General features: G+C 36.8%; 1 protein-coding gene across 1 annotated transcript in view; it reads right to left on the reverse strand.

The window, feature by feature from the left end:
* Positions 1-24,276, reverse strand: part of LEKR1 (leucine, glutamate and lysine rich 1) — a 192,128-nt gene that overhangs the window by 148,192 nt on the left and 19,660 nt on the right. The window contains exon 2 of the mRNA XM_005902068.2: positions 5,510-5,629. Within this exon, the coding sequence (XP_005902130.1) occupies positions 5,510-5,629 (120 nt within the window). The remainder of the gene's footprint in view (positions 1-5,509; positions 5,630-24,276) is intronic.

Genomic DNA, 24,276 nt, shown 5'->3' on the forward strand with positions numbered 1-24,276 from the left:
TGTTCCATGTCCAATTCTAACTGTTGCTTCCTGACCTGCATACAGATTTCTCAAGAGGCAGGTCAGGTGGTCTGGTATTCCCATCTCTTGAAGAATTTTCCACAGTTTATTGTGATCTATACAGTCAAAGGCTTTGGCATAGTCAATAAAGCAGAAATAGATGTTTTTCTGGAACTCTCTTGCTTTTTCAATGATCCAGTGGATGTTGGCAATTTGATCTCTGGTTCCTCTGCCTTTACTAAAACCAGCTTGAACATCTGGAAGTTCACGGTTCATGTATTGCTGAAGCCTGGCCTGGAGAATTTTGAGCATTACTTCACTAGTGTGTGAGATGAGTGCAATTGTGCAGTAGTTTGAGCATTCTTTGGCATTGCCTTTCTTTGGGATTGGAATGAAAACTGACCTTTTCCAGTCCTGTGGCCACTGCTGAGTTTTCCAAATTTGCTGGCATATTGAGGGCAGCACTTTCACAGCTTCATCTTTCAGGATTTGAAATAGCTCAACCGGAATTCATCACCTCCACTAGCTTTGTTCGTAGTAATACTTCCTAAGGCCCACTTGACTTCACATTCCAGGACGTCTGGCTGTAGGTGAGTGATCACACCATTATGATTATCTGGCTCATGAAGATCTTTTTTGTATAGTTCTTCTGTGTATTCTTGCCACCTTTTCTTAATATCTTCTGCTTCTGTTAGGTCCATACCATTTCTGTCCTTTATTGAGCCCATCTTTGCATGAAATGTTCCCTTGGTAGCTCTAATTTTCTTGAAGACATCTCTAGTCTTTCCTATTCTATTGTTTTCCTCTATTTCTTTGCATTGATCGCAGAGGAAGGCTTTCTTATCTCTCCTTGCTATTCTTTGGAACTCTGCATTCAAATGCATATATCTTTCCTTTTCTCCTTTGCTTTTCACTTCTTTTCATAGCTATTTGTCAGGTCTCTTCAGACAGCCATTTTGCTTTTTTGCATTTCTTTTTCTTGGGGATGGTCTTGATCCCTGTCTCCTGTACCATGTCACGAACCTCTGTCCATAGTTCATCAGGGAATCTGTCTATCAGATCTAGGCCCTTAAATCTATTTCTTACTTCCACTGTGTAATGATTAGGGATTTGATTTAGGTCATACCTGAATGGTCTAGTGGTTTTCCCTACTTTCTTCAATTTAAGTTTGAATCTGGCAATAATGAGTTCATGATCTGAGCCACAGTCAGCTCCCGGTCTTGTTTTTGCTGACTGTATAGAGTTTCTTCATCTTTGGCTGCAAAGAATATAATCAATCTGATTTCAGTGTTGACCATCTGGTGATGTCTATGTTTAGAGTCTTCTCATGTTGTTGGAAGAGGGTGTTTGCTATGACCAGTGTGTTCTCTACAACTCAGTAGTTCCGAATTATTGATACTTAGGTATTTACTCAAAAGAAATGAAACATACATCCACACAAAGTATGTGAATGTTTATAGTAACAGTATTCTACCAACAAGCAGAAAGAATCCAAATGTCTCTCAACTAATAAATGCTAACAAATGTCTCTCAACTAATAAAAATAAAATGGGGTAAATTCATACAATGGAATACCATTTAGCAATGAAAAGGAAAAAAATACAGCATAGATGAACACCAAAAATATCAGTGAAAGATATCAGATATAAAAGAACACATATTATAGGATTCCATGTAACTGAATTGTTCAGAAAAATACAAATCTATAAAAACAGGAAGAAGATAAGTAATTGCCTAGGATTGGTGGTAAAAATAGAGACTGACTGCAAATGGCATGAGGGTCTCCTCGGGATACTCAAATATTCTAATACTGGAAGTGGTAATGGTTGCACAACTCAGTAGGTTTACTAAAAATCATTACATTATCCACGTAAAAGGTTGTGGATTTTGTAGTTTGTAATTTATATCTCAAAAGCTATTTAAATATATAAGGTTATTAACTACAGTATCAAGGGTATAAAACAAAGCAAAGTCAGTAATGGTTGGGAGAATCACAAAAAAAAGTAAATACTAGAAGTTTTAATGTGGCTGAGGAGTTGTGAAAGTGAGAGATTTGGGGAGTTGGCTTGAAAATTTCAGAAATGACAGACTCTGGATTTATTTACAAAGAAGAAAAATTAAAGGATAAGTGTATTTCAAACAATTTACAGAAGATTCACAATAGGAATCCTTTGAAAGTAAGCATTAGTCTAAAATATTTCAAATATAGATTGATTTGGAATATTGGAGTTATACACATGCATGCATGCTGAGTTGCTTCAGTCATATCCAACTCTTTGCAACCCTATGGACCTCAGCCTGCTAGGCTCCTCTATCCATGGGGTTCTCCAAGCAAGAATACTGGAGTGGGCTGCCATTCCCTCTTTACATAAAGTGAAGTATACCTATATTTCACACTGTTTTTTAATATCTATTTTACAGATTTTCAAAAGTTAATTTCCATTCTCAAAAGATACTTTACTCTGAATAGCAGATGTGCTGAGCTAACTGAGGCAAACCACAGCTACTCCTCATCACCCCTTTGCAAGAGACAGGTTGGAAATGATGTCAGGGAAAATACAAAGCATGAAGAACACTTTGTTGCAGGCTAGGTGATTAAACCTGATCGCAATTAACCAAATGAGAGGATAATTTAAGATGAGCAAAGTGACTCAAAGACATAGTTCACTAATCTCTTGAAAGTTCTTTTTGGGCTCCATAGGTAAAGACGATTACATCTGAGTAGCTAAAGCTCAAGCTTCTTTTCCTTACCACCTTAGAGATTATAAGCTCCTTTTCTTTATCCACAGCAAACTCAAAGTTTTATGTTCTAGTAGATACTTTTTAAATAATCAGAAAACTAGTTTAAAATGAGCCTTTAGTAAGGCAACAAAATCACTGAACTCTACAACTTTGGGTTTGATTTTATTTCCACCTGACTGCTTTTTCCCATGCAATGTACCTACTACTAAGAGCATTAATAAAACCAGTAATTACATTTATTCATCAGTCACAAACTTTTATTTACATCGTGTCTAGTTATATGGTTACTTTCAAAATTTCTAGTGTGCTACTTTTTAAAATAAATCAGATCCAATACTCCCAATTTGTGATCTTTTAGCTTTCATAAGGAAATGGCAACCCACTCCAGTATTCTTGCCTGGAGAATTCCGTGGATGAGCCTGATGGGCTACAGTCCATGGGGTTACAAAAAATCGGACACAACTAAGTGACTTTCACTTTCATATAAAAATCATAGATATTTTGAAAACATTTGAAAAAATAAGCAGTAAAATGATGACAAAATTAGAACACAATAAAAATAGCATTTAAAGATGTATAAGTTTTTTCAAGAATTTAAAATACTACAAATTACATGTAAAATGTAAATAATAAAGACTAGCTGTATCAGTCCATAATGTCCATAGTATTCTGAAGCAGCATTAATTATCTAATTTAGTCCTAGTCTAACCTCTGAAATGTAGTCAATCCTGCCATCCATAATGGCATTTGTGCATTAAAAAAATGGATTTCCCTAGCAGACTTGGGCCAAAGCTATTGTTGGAGCCAAGATTGATTACTGATGGTGCTGACTATAATGGAGAGTTGAGGTCACCTGGGTGGTATCCTGCTGGTTCAATATAGATTTCTAGGAAAAGGCAGAGATTTCTGATGACAAAAGTTGCCATCTGTTTTGTGAGTAGACTCATTCATTCATTCAAGCATCAGTTTTGTGTAAGGATTTAATGAAACATAGATGGTTAACAGGTTTTCACCAGACACTCCATATAAATTATTAGTCAGATCATTATTTTAACAGAAAAACATTCTTAATAATAACTAGTAGTTTGGAAAAAATAAGAACATTAAAAATGTTCACCTAGCATATTATTTTAGTCAACCTGAACCTGTGTCTTTTTGTAATATTCATTTAACTTATTCCACTTTTCTAAGAGCTAAAAGTTACTCAATTTGAAAATTAATCATTCTTTCTGATATGTGCAATATACTTAATTTTTAAAAATACTTTCCATTTTCTTTAGAATGTTGGGTTTTACCTTTAGTTATTGTAAACCCTCCGAAGATTATATAAAAACAGATTTAACACCTTTTATGTTGGAAACTTTGAAATTTAGAAGTCTGTTACTATCCAGTTAGAAAATTTCTCCATTCTATTCTTTTCATGTCACTGAACTATCAGGAGATCACGTACACCAAGAAATACTGGTCAAGAGGAGAATGAATTCATCACTGTGCTTTCATTCTAAATGTCCCTGCAAAATAAGAACAAGGTGTTTGCCTGATTTAAATGTTACTGGCAGGATTTCCCTGGTGGTCCAGTGGTTAAGAATCCACCTACCAATGCAGAGGGCATGGGTTCTTCAATTTCTGATCTGAGAAGATCCCACGTTCTTCTGAGAAATTAAGCCTATGCGCCACACACTACTGAGCTCACAACCCACAGCTACTGAAGCCCACACATGCTCTAGAGCCCTTGCTCCACAAAGAGAGAAGCCACTACAATGAGAATCACCCACGCTGCAACAAGGACTCAGCACGTGCCCCTCAGTTCAGTGCAGTTCAGTTTAGTCGCTCACTTGTGTCCAACTCTTTGCGACCCCATGAATTGCAGCACGCCAGGCCTCCCTGTCCATCACCAACTCCCGGAGTTCACTCAAACTCACGTCCACTGACTCACTCGAGTTGGTGATGCCATCCAGCCATCTCATCCTCTGTCGTCCCCTTCTCCTCCTGCCCCCAATCCCTCCCAGCATCAGAGTCTTTTCCAATGAGTCAACTCTTCACATGAGGTGGCCAAAGGACTGGAGTTTCAGCTTTAGCATCATTCCTTCCAAAGAAATCCCAGAGCTGATTTTCAGAATGGACTGGTTGGATCTCCTTGCAGTCCAAGGGCCTCTTAAGAGTCTTCTCCAACACCACAGTTCAAAAGCATCAACTCTTTGGCACTCAGCTTTCTTCACAGTCCAACTCTCACATCCATACATGACCACTGGAAAGACCATAGCCTTGACTAGACGAACCTTTGTTGGCAAAGTAATGGCTCTGCTTTTCAATACCCTATCTAGGTTGGTCATAACTTTGCTTCCAAGGAGTAAGCGTCTTTTAATTTCATGGCTGCAATAACCATCTGCAGTGATTTTGGAGCCCCCAAAAATAGAGTCTGACACAGTTTCCACTGTTTCCCCATCTATTTCCCATGAAGTGATGGGACCAGATGCCATGATCTTAGTTTTCTGAATGTTGAGCTTTAAGCCAACTTTTTCACTCTCCTCTTTCACTTTCATCAAGAGGCTTTTTAGTTCAGCCCCCCAAAAAATACTACTGGTGAAAATATTCAGTTGACATAATAGCTTAAAAAAAAGTGTTTACATGTTTTAACAACACTGTAATATTAAGCTATATAAAAACAAACTATATTATTAAAATGTGTTTGAATGTTTCTAAACTTAGTATTAAATGAGTGTACCTTTTCAATACTATAACTTTCCATTTTTTAAGGTAATCTTACCTGAAGATTTGTGATTGTTTTTGTTTAATTTTTAACTCATGTTGCAACTGACTCAATTCTTTCTGTACCCTCTGAAATTCATCTTGGTAACTTTTTAACTTCATGCTTGCATCTTGAATCCTAAAAATATAAATAAATAACAACTATTATAAATCTAAATATGTCCTCATCAGTACTTTATAAAACTTTAGAACCTTTTTTTTCATTGCAGCACTACTTAAAATAGCCAGGACATGGAATATTACTCAGTCATAAAAAAGAACAAAATAATGCCATTTGCATCAACATGGATGGACCTAGAAATTTCCATACTGAGTGAAGTCAGACACAGAAAGACAAATATCATATGATATCACTTATATGTGGAATGTAAAAAAAGGGTATAAATGAACTTAGTTACAGAACAGAAGCAGAGTCATAGATATAGAAGATAAACAGTTACCAGGGAATGAGGAGGGGGAGAAATAAATTGGGAGATTGGGATTGACATATACACAGTACTATATAAAGAATATTGGGTTGGCCAAAACATTCATTTAGGTTTTTCCGTATCATCTTAAGGAAAAACCTGAATGAACTTTTTGGCCATCTCAGTAAATAACTAATAAGAACCTAATAAGAATCTGTGTATAGCACAGGGACTTCTACTCAATACTCTTAATGTTTATACTGGAAAATAATATTTAAAAATGAGTTCAGTTCAGTTTAGTTGCGCAGTCGTGTCCAACTCTTTGCGACCCCATGAATCACAGCACACCAGGCCTCCCTGTCCATCACCAACTCCAGGAGTTCACTCAAACTCATGTCCATCGAGTCGGTGATGCCATCCAGCCATCTCACCCTCTGTTGTCCCCTTCTCCTCCTGCCCCCAATCCCTCCCAGCATCAGGGTCTTTTCCAATGAGTCCACTCTTCACATGAGGTGGCCAAAGTACTAGAGTTTCAGCTTTAGCATCATTCCTTCCAAAGAAATCCCAGGGCTGATCTCCTTCAGAATGGACTGGTTGGATCTCCCTGCAGTCCAAGGGACTCTCAAGAGTCTTCTCCAACACCACATTTCAAAAGCATCAATTCTTCGGTGCTCAGCTTTCTTCACAGTCCAACTCTCAAATCCATACATGACCACTGGAAAAACCACAGCCTTGACCAGATGGACCTTTGTGGATTTATGTATATGTACAACTGATTCATTTTGCTGTACACATGAAACTAACACAAGATCATAAATCAACTATACTCCAATAAAAATTTTTAAAAATTAAATCCACTTTTAATAAAAATAAAAGGAGAAAACTATGCCTCTTTTATAGGCAAAGTGAATATATAGATAAAGTATACAGAGAAACATGCTGCTGCTGCTGCTGCTAAGTTGCTTCAGTCGTGTCTGACTCTGTGCGACCCCAGAGACAGCAGCCCACCACGCTCTGCCATCCCTGGGATTCTCCAGGCAAGAACACTGGAGCGGGTTGCCATTTCCTTCTTCAATGCATGAAAGTGAAAAGTGAAAGTGAAGTCGCTCAGTCGTGTCCAACTCTTCGCAACCCCATGGATTTCACCCTCCCAGGCTCCTCTGTCCATGGGATTTTCCAGGCAAGCGTACTGGAGTGGGTTGCCATTGCTTTCTCCAGAGATACATGCCAAATAGCCATTATCCCTGGGGACAGAGTAGAACTGACAGGCAGGAGAAATGCAACAAATATTGAAGGGAAGCATAACTTGTACTCTTTATCTTTTGTATTGTTTGAATTTTTGCAATGAAGATGTATTTTTACTTGAAATACTAATTAAAATGTACCTAAACAGTTTAACTTTTATCAAAGTAATATATGTTAAATGTCAAATATTACTGAGTTAGAAAAAATATTAATCATTTGCTTTTACCCCAATTTTTACTGCCAAAAATAATTACTTTCAACTTTTTTCTTCTTGTATTTACCTCTACATTATTAAATAACATACTTACACTGTTATTTCTTAAATTTCATTTTAGATATTACCTAGTGAATTACAAATCAGTTAAGCTCTGGTTCTGCTACTTAACTGAGACCTGAATATGATGACTTAAATATACAGAAGTATATTATCTTACATAAGATGAACGTATTGGTAGCCAGTCCAATGCTGATATATGATAGCTTGAATGTATCATCACAGCCCCAGGATCCTTTCAACTCTCTTGTCTACTATGATTGGTGTGTGTTCATTATTCTCATAGTCTATGATAATGGCAAAAACACTGACCATTACTTTCCTATTCCAGACCACCAAGCAGCAGAAGGCTCCTCAGTCCCTTTCAAGGAGATTTCCTGGAAGTACCTCTGTATACCTCTCCTGAACCTAAATATCTGACTGTACCTAGCTGAAAGTGAATCTGAAAAATGTAATGTTTTAACTGGAAAGATTAACCATCAGATATATCCATAATTCTATTACAAAGGAAGGAAGGAGAATGTATGTTGGGATGGGTAGCTTGCAGTCTCTAACACAATCCTAAAAAGAATTAACTCTCCTGTACATACCTACACGCCTACAGAGATATATACATATGCACACACACCACACGCACACACATACACCACATGCACACAGACAGAGCCTTCTTCCCCTCATCCTCCCAATACAGTTAAAATAATCTTTCTATCTAGTGTTGATGTTATTCTTCACTAGTGCGTTACATGTTATGCCATGATCACATTTTTTTCTTTACCATATGTTTATTTTTATATAATCCAGTATTTTTTAACTTTTTTTAAATTATGAAAGTATGACAACACATTTACAGGAGACTTGGAAAATACAGGACAAGGTTATATATAACCAATGTCCCTTACATCTCCTGCATTGGCAGGGGTGGAGCAGGAAAAATTTAAGATGAGTCTAGTACATTTTATGATGCCTGAAAGTAAGGAAGAGTTCAAGGGAAGACAGAGGCATTTTGAAAGGGCACAGGTGCCATGTGAAAGAGCTCCTAATGGCTGAACTGGAACGACTGAGCAACAAAATATATAACTGTAATGTTGCATTATAACCCACAAAATAAAAGTAAATGAATCCATATTGACATTTTTTTTTTAGGTTGTGATTTTATTTTATTTTTAAACTTTACATAATTGTATTAGTTTTGCCAAATATCAGAATGAATCCACCACAGGTATACATGTGTTCCCCATCCTGAACCCTCCTCCTCCTCCCTCCCCATACCCGTCCCTCTGGGTCGTCCCAGTGCACTAGCCCCAAGCATCCAGTATCGTGCATCGAACCTGGACTGGCATCTCGTTTCATACATGATATTTTACATGTTTCAATGCCATTCTCCCAAATCTTCCCACCCTCTCCCTCTCCCATATGGAATTTAGAAAGATGGTAACATATTGACATTAACAAATAATTTAATAGTTAAATAGGAGAGAAGAAACAGTTGTTCCTTACAGAAAAACTCCAATTAAAAAATATAGAAGGAATGAGAAAAAGAAAAAGCATTAGACAAGAACAATAATAACTGCTGTAAGCAAAATCTATGGTAAAAAGTAGGTGAAAGTTTAAGGAGAAATAGAACATTTGAATATTCTCAAAAATAACTTTGAGAATATTATTAATTATAATTAACTAACATTTATTAATTATAAAGGGAAAAATGAAAATTTTTCAATGGAGGAAGCTGGAAACACCACCTCAGCCAAGTGATCAAGGTTTAACAACATCTGCAAAAAAACATATTGAGGTTATTACACTTTGACTTGATACACTGGAAAGGGCACATCATTTCTGTAGTATTCTTGCTAAAAAATTAATACTGTCTATAAAACTATGGGTAAACATCAGACAAACCCAAATTGAGGGGATTCTACAAAACAGTTGACCAGTTCTCTTCAAAAACCTCCAGTCACAAAAGACAAAGAAAGACTGAGGAACTGTCACAGATCAAAGAAGATTAAAAGATACGAGGTCTAAATGCAATCAGTCTAAATTCAATTTGACCCCAAATTGAATTGTGACTGGAAAAAAGATGTCAGTGGAAAAATTGATAAAATCAAATAAAATCTGTAGGTTAGTTAATAGTATTATACCAACGCTAATTTCTTAATTTTTATAATTGTACCACATTGACGGAACATGTTAACATTGGAGGGGCTTGGTATAGTGCTGTACTATTTTTGCAACTTTCTACAAGTCTAAAATTATTTCAAAATAAAAAGTTATAAAATCACTTGTATATATGTAATGAATAATTTGTACATGTGAATGTATCTGTGTTACAAACTATGTTGTAAAAAGGTATAACAAAAATGAAACACCTTCATGGTCAATATTAGAGAAACATTAAGTAACCTATGTTCCTATGGAATACTATATTTTAAAAAAAGAATGAAGTAGATCTTTATGTCCTGACATGGAAAGAATGCCAAGACTTAACAAGAAAAAAAACAAAAAGCAAGTTGTAATTTACAGGTCAACAAGAGTTTCCAAACACTCCTTGTGTGAATGTAAATTGCACAACTACTTTGACTAAATAGTAGGACCTATAAAACCTGGCCATATGCATAATGCCATGACCCAGAATTTCCACACCTGGTACATATCCAATAGAAAAATGTGCTTAAATGTTTACCAAAGACATGCATACAAATGTTCATGGCAGCACTGATTTTAACAGCCCCAAAGTGTGAACAGCCAAATGCTTATTCATAGCAGAATAGATAAATCCATCATGGTATATTCATACCATGGAAAACTGAATAGCAATAAGAATGAACGAACAGCAGTTACCCATAACAAGATGGGATGCATCTCGCAAACATAATGCTAAGTAAAGAAAATTGGGCAAAAGAATACACACCCTATTATTCCATTTACATAAAGTTCAAAAATAGGCAAAATTAATCCGTGGTGTTATAAGTCAAGGCTAGTTTCCTTTAAGTAGATGACTGAGATAAGTACAAGAGGGCTTCTAGGGGGATGTCAATGTTCAGTTTCATGATCTGGGTGCTGATTACATGAGAAATTCACTTTGTGAAATTTAGTTTTAGCTGTACATGTATTATTTGTGCATTTTTCTCTTATATATGTTATACTTCCATAAATTTTTATAAAAATAAAATAGAATTAAAAAAGCACCTAATCTCATTATATGTGTTTATCTAAGGTTGATAATAGGTTAAAAAGTCCAGAAATATTTGAAGAAAATTTAATCTCATTAGTATATTTTGGGGTTAAATGAAATTTGTATAAACATTCCTTAATAAAACATGTGGAATATAGCCAATATTTTATAATAACTGTAAATGGAGTATAACCTTTAAAATTATATAAAAATTTAAATTCTTTTAAGAAGCCCATTGCAGCTATTAAGATTTACCCAGAAAATAATTCTAGGACTTCCCTGGTGGTTCAGTGGATGGGAGTCCACCTGCCAATGCAGGAGACACAGGTTGGATCACTGGTCCAGGAAGATTCCACATGCCACAGAGCAACTCAGCCTGTGAACCACAACTACTGAGCCTGAGGTGTAGAGCCCACGAGCCACAACTACTGAGCCTGTGTCCTGCAACTACCGAAGACTGTGTGCCTAGAGACTGTACTCCACAACAAGAGAAGCCACCATAACGAGAAGCACGCACACCACAGTGAAGAGTAGCCCCCACCCCACTCACCGCAACTAGAGAAAGCCGACACACACAAAAAGGACAGCAACAAACACCCAGCACAGCCAAAAACAATACATATTTTTTTAAAGAACTTGAAGATTTTACAAACATTTTCCTATTTGTAATTAGGAAAAAAAATACACATTAAAACTTTATAACATCATATTCCCCAAATGAATATTACTTGTAAATCACATCTCAAGCCCTCTGACAACACTCCCTGATAAGTTAGGTCACATTAGTTCACTCTGTTTTGTCTTTGCTAACGCTACTTTACTTCTTTCAATCAAACTGATGTGGCTAAAAATGACATTCATGAAAGGTATTAATGTTCACTTTTATTGTATATATTGTTTATGAAATAAATAATTCATAAAATATTGTAATCCAATATGTACTATGCAAGCACATGGTTTTCTCTAAGAGTCATAATGCTGCATGGAATTTGAACACTATGTTGACTGATGTGAGGACATGCTTTGTCTAGTCAGAGGGTGTTCCTGAAAACAGTTAAGACCAACAGCATGTTGTAGTGGACAGAGTCCTGTACTGGGAGTTAAATGACTTGTATTATAACCCTCTTGCCAACGCAACCATGAGAACAACACAGTCATTACCCTTATCTATTTTCCAGTTTTTCCCTTAGCCAACTTGATTAAAATGGATTGTGGTAAGAATCCCAGAGTTCTAAAACAAATTTGGGAAAGGTATTATTGTCTCTTCTTACATACTTTCATTTGGATCATTATCGGCATTATTCATAATGAGAATATTCTAAAGGAAAATACTTTTAAATGTCCTTTTAACTTCCCTCCATTCTGTAGTCAAATGCTTTAGAAAAGACAACAAGAAAGCCAATCACATCATCAGGTATTTTACCACTTGAAGCCTAAATTTCTTTTTGTCAAGCTCTTGGCTTGAAGAATTCACTTATTTTTAGTCTTTCCATCAAACTGGTTTTGCAGCAATTTGAGATGACAGATGGAAGTTCAAGGTATGAAAAAATTAGAGTGGAGGATTTTCAGGATTGTGTCCTACCAAGACCTGACAGACAAAGGCATCTAACTATCAAGGGGAAAATTAGAATTGCAACAGAGAAATCAATCAAAACAAGATAGTACTTCAAGAGTTCTTGGGAAATGGATTTTAGACATTGACATATGACTACCAGAAGTGGCTGCTGTAACCACTCTATTGGAATCAATCACTATCTAAATGCATCCAGAAAATTACATTACCTTTCCAGAAAACAGACAATGAGAGTGGGAAGCCCACGTATGTAGGTAGGTAAATCACGTAGGATTCAATTAAACTAGAAAGAATTCTTATTTTGCAGAGAAAAGTCATAAGCACTCTGTAAAACCCCAGAGGCAGAACCCAAGCTCCTTTACCTATTATTAGGACCTTTGGCAACTTTAACAATGTCAACAAGAGATTACACAGGATTGGAAATGTCACTAACATATAAGTTCTACTGTATAGAAGAGTAGCAATATTTAAGACAAAATTATTTGTGAACACAATTTCCTCTTGCGTGGCATTCTATTCCTTTTATTTTAAAAAATTAGTGTGATATTTATATCTTACTGCTAAAGTTCTAACTTGGTTATCAAAATATATTCTTCTGCCAAAGCAGTTTTACTTTTATCCTGAAGAATCATTACCCTGGTTCAATTCAGTCACTCAGTCGTGTCCGACTCTTTGCAAGCCCATGGACTGCAGCACAGCAGGCTTCCTTGTCCATCACCAACTCCTGGAGCCTACTCAAACTCATGTCCATCAGCTGGTGATGCCATCCAACCATCTCAAGCTCTGTCGTCCCCTTCTCCTCCTGCCTTCGATCTTTCCCAGCATCAAGGAGTTTTCCAATGAGTCAGTTCTTCTAATCAGGTGGCCAAAGTATTGGAGTTGCAGCTTCAGCATCAGTCCTTCCAATGAATATTCAGGACTGATTTCCTTTAGGACAGACTGGTTAGATCTCCTTGCTGTCCAAGGGATTCTCAAGAGTCTTCTCTGACATCACATTTCAAAGCAAAAATTCTTCGGCACTCAGCTTTCTTTATAGTCCAAGTCTCACATCCATACATGACTGCTGGAAAAACCAGAGCTTTGACTACATGGACCTTTGTTGGCAAAGTAACGTCTCTGCTTTTTAATATGCTGTCTAGGTTGGTCACAGCTTTTCTTCCAAGGAGCAAGTGTCTTTTAATTACACAGCTGGAGTCACCATCTGCAGTGATTTTGTAGCCCAAGAAAATGAATTCTGTCACTGTTTCCCCATCTATTTGTCATGAAGTGATGGGACCAGATGCCATGATCTTAGTTTTTTGAACACTGAGTTTTAAGCCAGTTTTTTTCACTCTCCTCTTTCACTTTCATTGAGAGGCTCTGTAGTTCTTCTTCGCTTTCTGCCATAAGGGTGGTGTCATCTGCATATCTGAGATTATTGATATTTCTCCCAGCAATCTTGATTCCAGCTTGTGCTTTATCCAGCCCAGCATTTTGCATGATGTAGTCTGCATATAAGTTAAATAAGCAAGGTGACAATATACAGCCTTGACATACTCCTTTCCTAATGTGGAACCAGTCTATTGTTCCATGCCCAGTCCTAACTATTGCTTCTTGACCTGCATACAGATTTCTCAGGAGGCAGGTCAGGTGGTATGGCACTCTCATTTCTTTAAGAACTGTCCACAGTTTGTTGTGATCCACACAGTCAAAGGCTTTGGCATAGTCAATAAAGCAAAAGTAGATGTTTTTTTGGAACTCTCTTGCTTTTTCGATGATCTAGCAAATGTTGGCAATTTGATCTCTGGTTCCTCTGCCTTTTCTAAACCCATCTTGAACATCTGGAGGTTCTCAGTTCACGTACTGTTGAAGCCTAGCTTGGAGAATTTTGAGCATTACTTTGCTAGCATGTGAGATGAGTGCAATTATGTAGTAGTTTGAATATTCTTTGGCATTGCCTTTGTTTGGGATTGAATGAAAACTGACCTTTTCCAGGCCTGTGGCCACTGCTGAGTTTTCCACATTTGCTGGCATATTGAATGCAGGACTTTTACAGCATCATCTTTAGGATTTTTAACAGCTCAACTGGAATTCCATTCCTCCACTAGCTTTGTTTGCAGTGATGCTTTCTAAAGCCCACTTGACTTCGCATTCCAGGATGTCTGGCTCTAGGTGAGTGATGACACCATCGTGGTTATCTGGGTCAAGAAGATCTTTTTTGTATAGTTCTTCAGTGTATTCTTGCCACCTCTTCTTAATATCGTCTGCTTCTGTTAGGTCCATACCATTTCTGTCCTTTACCGTGCTCATCTTTGCATGAAATGTTCCCTTGATATCTCTAATTTTCTTGAAGAGATCTCTAGTTTTTCCCTTTCTATTGTTTTCCTCTATTTCTTTGCATTGATGGCTGAGGAAGGCTTTCTTATCTTTCCTTGCTATTCTTTGGAACTCTGCGTTCAGGTGGATATATCTTTCCTTTTCTCCTTTGCCTTTAGCTTCTCTCTTCTTTCTCAGCTATTTGTAATGTCTTGTCAGACAACCATTTTGCCTTTTTGCGTTTGTTTTTCTTGGGGATGGTCTTGATCACTGCGTCCTGTACGTCACGAACCTCTGTCCATAGTCTTCAGGCACTCTGTCTTTCAGCTCTAATCCCTTGAATCTATTTGTCACTTCTACTGTATAATCATAAGGAATTTGATTTAGGTAACACTTGAAAGGTCTAGTGGTTTTCCCTACTTTCTTCAATTTAAGTCTAAATTTGGCAATAAGGAGTTCATGATCTGAGCCATAGTCAGCTTCCGGTGTTGTTTTTGCTGACTGTATAGTACTTCTCCATCTTTGATTGCAAATAATATAATCAATGTGATTTAGGTATTGACCATCTGGTGATGTCCATGTGTAGAGTCTTCTCTTGTGTTGTTGGAAGAGGGTGTTTGCTATGACCAGTGCATTCTCTTGGCAAAACTGTTAGCCTTTGGCCTGCTTCATTATGAACAATCTTATGTTTGCCTAATTTAGAAGCTGCAAATCAGTTCCTGAATATGTTTTATTTGACTTGCAGAGTATTTGTTTTTTTTAATGAGAACTACTTTAAAATTTGAGGGATTTTACATAAAGATGCATATTCTCTGCTTTTCTGTAAAAATCAAGCAATTCAGAAACAACAGCCCACAATTCTGTCTCCTGGAGCAGCTGCCTCATGCAATGAACATGTGCTTTTCTGAGCACTGTAGTTCCCACCCAGCCTGTTTAATTCACTTATTCTGGATACCTGTTTTACTCCACAGGAATTTGATTTGCCTTTCTGCCTACTTCTAAAATGAGGCCAGCTGAATGAGCCTTTGGCTACTTCAAATATTTTCTTCTTTCAAAATTACAAAAGATGGTTGTCTGTCACTCACTTGAGGAATCCTGTAGAATAAATTAATTCTATTTTTACTTTGAAAAATAAAAATGTATATACCTATCTCTATCTATATATCTATCTATCTGTCTATCTAACTAGAAAGAACATTAACAACCATAGAGGAAAAACCTAAATTTATACTGACAGTTACCAAGATATTAAAACTTGAAGGCAAGGAGAAACCATGACTGCTTCAAAATTGCAGTGGTTCCTTAATTGAAAGATTAGTTGATATCTACCCTGCTGACAGCAATTTGGCTGTCATATAGCTGGCAAGAATAGGCATTTTCATCTCCTTTCCCATGAAACAACAAACACAGTAAAACTGCAGAAAGAAATGACCAAGCACCAACTATGCAAATGGCCCAATGCAACATGCTTTACAGATGTTCTAATTTAAGCTTTTACGGTTTAGCTCCAGCTTCTCAATCTCCTTTTAGTACCAATCAAGGGATTTTTGCCTGATATTTAGCAGTTTCCTCACCATACCAAATGTTTCATTAACCCTTATTTTAGTGTTATCAAGGTGTGTTCTACAGTACGCCTCCACCACAATTAATGGTTTCATAGGAAACTATGATTGCAAAAAACAGATTTCTTTATCATAAGACTTCTCACAGCTTTTAGTATGCTAATATGTAAAAAAAAATCACCAAAAGAAGACAGATGTAGAGTATGTTTCAAACTTAAAATCTGACCACAGAATACTTCTTTAGTAATATTTCTCAGGAATCCCTTTGAACATACTTTGAGGGTGTTCTATTTTCAGTATTAATAACCATTCTATGTGATAACTTTTTATTTAAAGTAATGTTCATTTCAATAGAGTGTCAGAACATATCCACGAAAGGCAGAAAGTCGACCAGATCAGCGGGTACTCCCAACAAGAACAGAGATTCTTCTTTCCTTACTGAGCCCTGAAAAGGACTCACATCTGGCCACATAAGCTGTCCCCTTCAGAGGGACTCCTGCCCAGGAGGTATTCTGCTCCATTAAAGACTTGCTTCTCCTACACAATATTTCAGGGATTGTCTCAGGCTCGGCTCTACAAGCTTTCTTGATAACAAAGTGGTTTCCAACTCCAGACCCTTTTTTTCATCTCTAAGTTCACCCTTGATCCACTGCTTTCAACTTAGACTCCTTGGGCAGGCCAATGAGCCCAATCCTGTTCCTAACCTGCAGGACACAACTGGGGCACATTCACTACCCCAAAACCAATTTTCTACCCCAAACCTAGACAATTTATTTGATTTTGAAAGAAGAGTGATAGTACTGCACTTAAGGATGCTGTTCCTATAATCTTGGTGAAGTTGAATGTTAATATTTTGATTATTAATGATCAGTAAGGCCAATCCACTGTTTACCCATCTATTTCCCATGAAGTGATGGGACCGGATGCCATGATCTTTGTTTTCTGAATGTTGAGCTTTAAGCCAACTTTTTCACTCTCCACTTTCACCTTCATCAAGAGGCTTTTGAGTTCCTCTTCACTTTCTGCCATAAGGGTGGTGTCATCTGCATATCTGAGGTTATTGATATTTCTCCCAGCAATCTTGATTCCAGCTTGTGCTTCTTCCAGTCCAGCGTTTCTCATGATGTACTCTGCATATAAGTTAAATAAGCAGGGTGATAATATACAGCCTTGACGTGCTGCGATTCATGGGGTCGCGAAGAGTTGGACACGACTGAGCAACTGAACTGAACTGAAGGCCAATCCAAAAGACACGTGAAGGGACCTAGTGAACAGTATATTCTGATACCCACAAGTTATCCCATAGTTAAATTCACAAAGTCTGATCTATCTGATTTTCAGATTATTTCCCAAGAGGCCCATGCCATGAACTTCAAGATTTATGAATAAAAATTAAGAGCCAAAGAAGGTTTGTCCAATGCTAGTTCTTCACCATGATCTTGAAGACAAAACTACAAAACTACATTATTTTAGACTTCTCTACTCTCCAAAATTTAGAACCTGAAACCTCCCCTGACAGCAAAGGCATAGTTAGAATTCCAGAGCCCCTCAGTAACGGAGATTCTCCTATATATCTTGACCTTACAAGGCTCCAGTATCCCACAAAGGCTCTACTGAAAAACAGAAGCCGACTAAGGAAGACCTCTTGAAAGTTTGTGAATAGCTACTTTACTGCAAACAGGAAGCTATCATTAGCGGACCTGAGGCACTTCAAACAACCTGACCATCAAACCAGGCTAAATATTAGCAATAATTCTCTCCACTCAGTCTCATCTATTCATTTATTCATTTCTCAAAAAACTTCAGTTAATTCAGAAGACTTGCTGGTTGGTTAACTGGCACTAAAGGTTAAGTACTATAACAGCAGGCATGCATAGAATTTTATGTAAGCACAGAGAAGAATTCAGTCAAGGAAGTTATATTGGTAAAAGATGAATTAGGGTTAGTGTAGGGCAGAGGAGGGCCTAACAAGCGAGGAATTGCAGAAGGGTATTAGCCAAACCAGAGAAGCTTGAGAGAAGAGCATATTCTGGTTAATTCTTGGTGGTTCCTGTGGAGTGAAAACAATTAAGAGCAAACTGAAGATCATGTGAGCCATGTTATGGAATGTACACTTTTCCCTCAGTGCTAGAGGGCACTGGAGGATTTGAGGCAGGAATCAGATTTGCCTTTTAGAAAGACTGCTCTGTCAGAAGTCACTAAGAAACTTGCACAGAGACTGAAATTCAGGAACATGTGAGGAGAACCCTCTCCTCCTATCAGTCCTCTCCTTTAGAATCTTGTTTCGCCTATACAGTTCAACTTATAGATGTTTTCACTGATTGAGAGCATCAGTCAGTGCTTACTCTACTTCACAACTATTGCCATGTGATTCCCCCACTTAGAGACTCGACTCCTGCCCTCAAGCCTTTCTCCTGCCTCCTCTCTCTCCTGCTTGTTTCCTAACACCGATTCTGACTCCAGGCCTGAGTTCAATAGAATTAAAGATTTGAATGTAAAATGTGAAAACATAAAACTCCTAGAAGAAAACATAGTGGTAACCTCATTGCTTTAGTCTTAGCCATGTTTTTGTGCACCTGTCTCCAAAAGCAAGGGAAACAAAAACAAACATAAACCAATGGGGACTATGTTAAACTAAAAAGCTTCTGCACAGTGAAGGAAACTATCATCAAATTGAAAAAAAAAAAAAAAAAACCTATGGATGAAGAGAAAAATACTTGCACATCATATATCCAATAAGGGGTTAATTTCCAAACTATATAAGAAATCCATACAACTCAATCTCAAAAAACAAATAACCTGATTTATAAATGGACAAGAGACTTGAACAGACACTTTTCCAAAGAAGACATACAAATAAGTCAATAGGTATATGAAAAGGTGCTCAGTATCACTAATCATCGGGGAAATGCAAATCAAAACTACAATAAGATATCACCTCTGTTGACTGAAAAAAAATGCACAACATGAGAGTTGTGAGTTAAGTTTTATTTGAGGACTATAGCCCAGGAGACAGCATTTCAGCTTTGAGAAACGGCTCCAAAGAGGTAGCGGGGAAGGGTCAGTATATACGTGATTTTGGTACATGCAATCATCCTCATATTATTTTGCAGAAGATTTCTGCTAGTCTTGTGAATATTACGAGGAGCAGATGTCACCATGAAGGATTTGACTGCTTTTCTAGATATTTGGAGATGCAAGAATTGGGTTCATAAAATTGTCTCCTGAAAGTATCTATCTCCTGTTTCACCAGTTTTTCTCAGAGCACAGAGTGCGTCATTCCTGATCTCCATACTGAACTCCTTTCGGGGGTATTGAAGGTCAACAGCTGCAGTGGCTCATAATCTGATTCTTGTTGAGGTAGATGGCAAGCACCAATTTGTAGGTGACTCTTTATACCTGTTAGAATGGCTATTATCAAAAAGACAAGGAATAACAAATATTGGAGAGGATGTGGAGAAAGGGGAACTTTCATATTCTTTTGGTGGGACTATAAGCTGGTGCAGCCACTATGGAAAACAGAAAGGAGATTCCTCAAAAAATTAAGAATACAACTACCACATGACCCAGCTATTCCACTTCTGGGTATTTATCCAAAGAACACAAAAACACTAATTCAAAAAGATAAATGCAGCCCTGTGTTTACTACAGTATTATTTACAATAACCAAGATACAGAAACCACCTAAGTGTCCACTGAAGGATAAACAGATAAAGAAGCTGTGGTATGTACACTAAATGGACTACTACTCAACAACTAAAAGGATGAAATCCTACCATTTTGTGACAACATGGATGGACCTTGAGGGCATTATGCCAAGTGAAATAAAAGTGGAAGTAGGTCAGTCGTGTCCGACTCTTCGCGACCCCATTGACTATACAGTCCATGGAACTTTCCAGGCCAGAATACTGAAGTGGGTAGCCTTTCCCTTCTCCAGGGGATCTTTCCAACCCAGGGATCGAACTCAGGTCTCCCATATTGCAAGCAGATTCTTTACCAGCTGAGCCACAAGGGAAGCCCTAAGTGAAATGCTTATGATTATGATTTCACTCATATGTGGAATATAAAACAAACAAACAAAACAAAAACTCATAGATACAGTGAACAGATTAGTGGTTATCAGAGGGGAAAGATGTTGAGGGGTGAGCAAAACAAGTAAAGGGGGTCAACTGTATGGTGATGGATGGTTACTAGATTTGTAGTGATGATCACTTTGTAGTGTATAGACATGTCAAATCATAATTCTGTTTACCTGAAACTTATATAACTTAAAAAAGGTTCTTCTGGAGTGTCACAGTATAAACAAATATAAAGATGCCTATCTAGTTTCCCATAAATACTTCACTGTGCTTTGGTAAAATAGAAACATGCTTTTAGAAAATAAATGCCCATATTCAAGGTTGCTGCCTTTTTTCTTACATACCTTCTGTCAAAGAAATGCTCTTTGATATCAGGGGTGAACTGATAATGCTGATCTCAATTAACAGCATAGAGACACCTCAGAGTTGCCTGATAAATATAATGTAATATTACAACTTAACTGACTCCAAATATACTAACGAGGAATTTCTGACAGTTGGAACAAAAGAATGCACTTTAGTTTATCTGCATTATTTATGATGGAAATATTAATAATGACTTACAACTTCAGAATAAGTACGAACTATTTACATTTAGAAATAAGTAAAAAGTATAACATTAGGTTTGTGCTGTGTGTGTGTGCTCAGTCATGTCTGACTCTTTGTGACCCCATGGACTTCTCTGTACATGGAATTTTCCAGGCAAGAATACTAGAGTGGGTTTCCATTTCCTATTCCAGGGGATCTTCCTGACCCAGGGATAGAACCCACGTCTCTTGTGTCTCCTGAACTAGCAGGTTGATTCTTTACCACTGCTCTACCTAGAAAACCCAACATTAGGTTGCTGCTGCTGCTGCTCCTGCTAAGTTGCTTCAGTCGTGTCCGACTCTGTGCAACCCCATAGATGGCAGTCCACCAGGCTCCCCCTTAACATTAGGTTAAGGGTTAACCTAATAACCCTTAAGGGTTAATTAAATAACCCTTAACATTAGGTTAAGGGTTATTAAATCGAAGTGGTGAAGTATTAAAGCACATAATGCTTTGTCATCCTGGTTTATTATTTATATATGCTCAATGAATTAAAACTGAATATGTATTAAAATTAGATTGCTTTTGGCAAATAATGCTGAATTTTGAGGTCAATTACAAATGGTGAGATTTCACTTCTCTTAATTTTGGCATTTAAATAAATGAGTTAGTTCAGTATGCTACTTTATATTGCTTTATATACAATATACAATTTATACACTATATATACAACTTATATACAATACAGTTGCCCTTGTATTGATATTAAAATGTTTATTTTTCAAAATCATCTTTTCCTACAGTTCAGAAAACTTTTATAACAATGACAACGATAACAACAAAAGTAATAAGGAACTCCACTGAGCATTTACCAAGTGCCAGACACTGTGCTTAAATATTTACATGAAACATCACAATACTCCTATGAGGTTAATTCATTACCAGCCCCATTTGACAGATAAGGGAATGAAGAGGCAGAGAGGTAAGCAAGCTGAATTAGGCCATACAACCAGCAAAGATCAAGCCAGGATTTGAACCTATCCTGCTACTGACATGGAGTTGACCATACTTTACTCTGATTTTGTGCGTGTGATTATTTATTTGCATATCACTTTGGAAGATGGATTTTTATTTGCATATTGTACTTTGACTTCTGTCTTGATTAAATTGATACTTACTGGAGATTGACAGGAATTGAGGAGTGGGAAATGGCCTTATCAAGAAAGGGAAGTGAGCTGCAGCTAAAAATGTTATGCACATGAAGGAAAGTTAAGCAGAAGATTAACTTTACACATATTCCCAAACATACTTTTTTTTTTTTTTAATCCCCTCACAAAACCCAGGACTTCACAGAGGGAAAGAGTTCAGTGGTAATTCTCAAGAAACTTTATTTTCATGGGCATAAAATGTTTGCACAATCAACCCCAGTTAGTCTCTGTCTTTCAGCACCGTAAGAATTTGGCATACTGCTCCGCTCCTTTCCTCCTGAGAGAAAATACAAATGCTTGCCAAAGCACTTAATATTCTAGCTTCCACAGCAAATCTCTTTCATCTCCTTCTAACTCCTTCCAAACTGGCTTCAGATTTGGGCAAAAGAAAGGTACTGGAGGAAAGAAGCACAGGGGGTTATTGGTGTTTCTCTCTTTTTCTACTGTGACAAACAAAACATGCTCATAATTATATGAAACATATTTTTCTTTAGTATAATTCTTGCTATCAACGCTAGAAAGCTCTCGAGCTGAGCTATGACTTCCCTCTCACAACACTGTAAAACCGTAGGCTAATATTATAGTATAAATGAGGTACTAAATGGTTGGCTTCTAACTTGTTGACAATTTTAAGTTTTACTTCCATAGCTAACTTTTTTCCTCTAAAAGTGATAGGAAACAGAGAAAATTATAACCTATTTGTCTAGATGTAAACATATGAGTGAATAAAATATCTAGCCAAAGAAAACAATATTAATAAAGAAATCTAGGATTTAACATTTACAAGAAAATAAACTTTCTATTTCAGAAAATAAGAGTTCTAAAACAGGTTACAATAATGTTTCTTTTTACAGAGGCATGAACATAATATGTTTTTCAGCTCATATTCTAGTTTTTCATGAAGTTAAAAAAAGAAAAAGAGACAGGCTTGTGTTTGGAATATGACACTGGTAAGAAAGACCTGAAAACACTGGATAAAGTCTGACACAGAAGAACAATAATGATAAATATTCCAAGAAAAGTCTGCCTTTAACAGACACAGCTTAAGAGAAAAAAATGACAGGTTAAAAGCAAAAGATTAGAGAAAGAGAGAAAACAAATAAATCTAAGCAAAAGGAAAGGAGCAAAGAACACAGCACGTTGAGCTAGTTATCTTTCCTCAGATTAGCAGCCCCCAAGATGGCTGGATATTCTATCAATAAATAGGTATTTTTAATCATTTTATTTTTGCTACTCTCTCTGTGCCTCTCCAAAATCTTTGACTTACTATCAAAAGAAAGCCATTAATTTCATTTCACAAATTTACTTATTTTACAAAACCAAGGTTATTAACAAAAGGATAAACAAAACATAAATCACAGATCTATACATGGCTTAGTGAAAGTGTTGTGAATTTGGCACTAGTTTTCCTGAGCCATGTTGTATTTTCAGTCTCAGCCTAAGTCTGGGATATATTCTGCTGTTAAGATTGGTCTTGCCTCCTAATGGTACACTTGCTTTTTAACTAAGTGTTGACCAACTCTTTTGTCCCTTCTCTCCTACTCCAAACTCTCCTACCTCCTTTGACCATCTCTAAATCAATAGGATTCAGTTGGATAGTTGCATTAGATGGAGAGAAAAGCTACATAAATTTAGATCGCATATTAGACAGAATCAGTTCAGTTCAGTTCAGTTCAGTTACTTGGTCGTGTCTGACTCTTTGCAACCCCATGGACAGCAGCACACCAGGCTTCCCTGTCCATCACCAACTCCGGAGCTTATTCAAACTCATGTCCATTGAGTTGGTGATGCCATCCAACCATCTCATTCTCATCATCCAGAATGTTACTAGATATAATAACATACTGAAAATGAAGACATTCTTTCCATTCCCTCCTTGTATCATTATGTTCACTGTTATCACAACTCTTATTTGCCTGTTAATGACAGAACATGGACTGAACAACTCTTAAGTTTGTCAAAATAATTACAGAATGATACAAAATAAATACAAATGAATATTCAAATACTTTTCTTAAGATATACCACTAGGAAAAAATTAGAAAGTGATGAGTCATTCATGAATAAATGAGTGAATGAGTTAACCTAAATCTTTATCTATAGATTTTTATTCAAATGGCAGGGGGAGAGGCAGAAGGATTACCCTGATCCCAGCACCTTACCACAATAATTATATTCCATTTAAACTTTTTTAAAATTTTCTAGTAGAGAAAAATGATTCCAAATTAGACCAACATTAGGATTAAAGTACATATAATTATATGAGTTGTTATTTGAGTAATCTCCCCTGAGTAATAACCAGGGTATTTCTGTTAATATACCAATAAAGCAGAATATATAATCATTCAGGTTTCTCCTTTTTTTCAAGTAGTTTTCAATAGAGAATTCAGAATTCATAGGTACGATTCTGATGACCACACAA

This window comes from Bos mutus, chromosome 1, assembly GCF_027580195.1.
Source record: "Bos mutus isolate GX-2022 chromosome 1, NWIPB_WYAK_1.1, whole genome shotgun sequence".
NCBI classification, from domain to species: Eukaryota; Metazoa; Chordata; class Mammalia; order Artiodactyla; family Bovidae; genus Bos; species Bos mutus.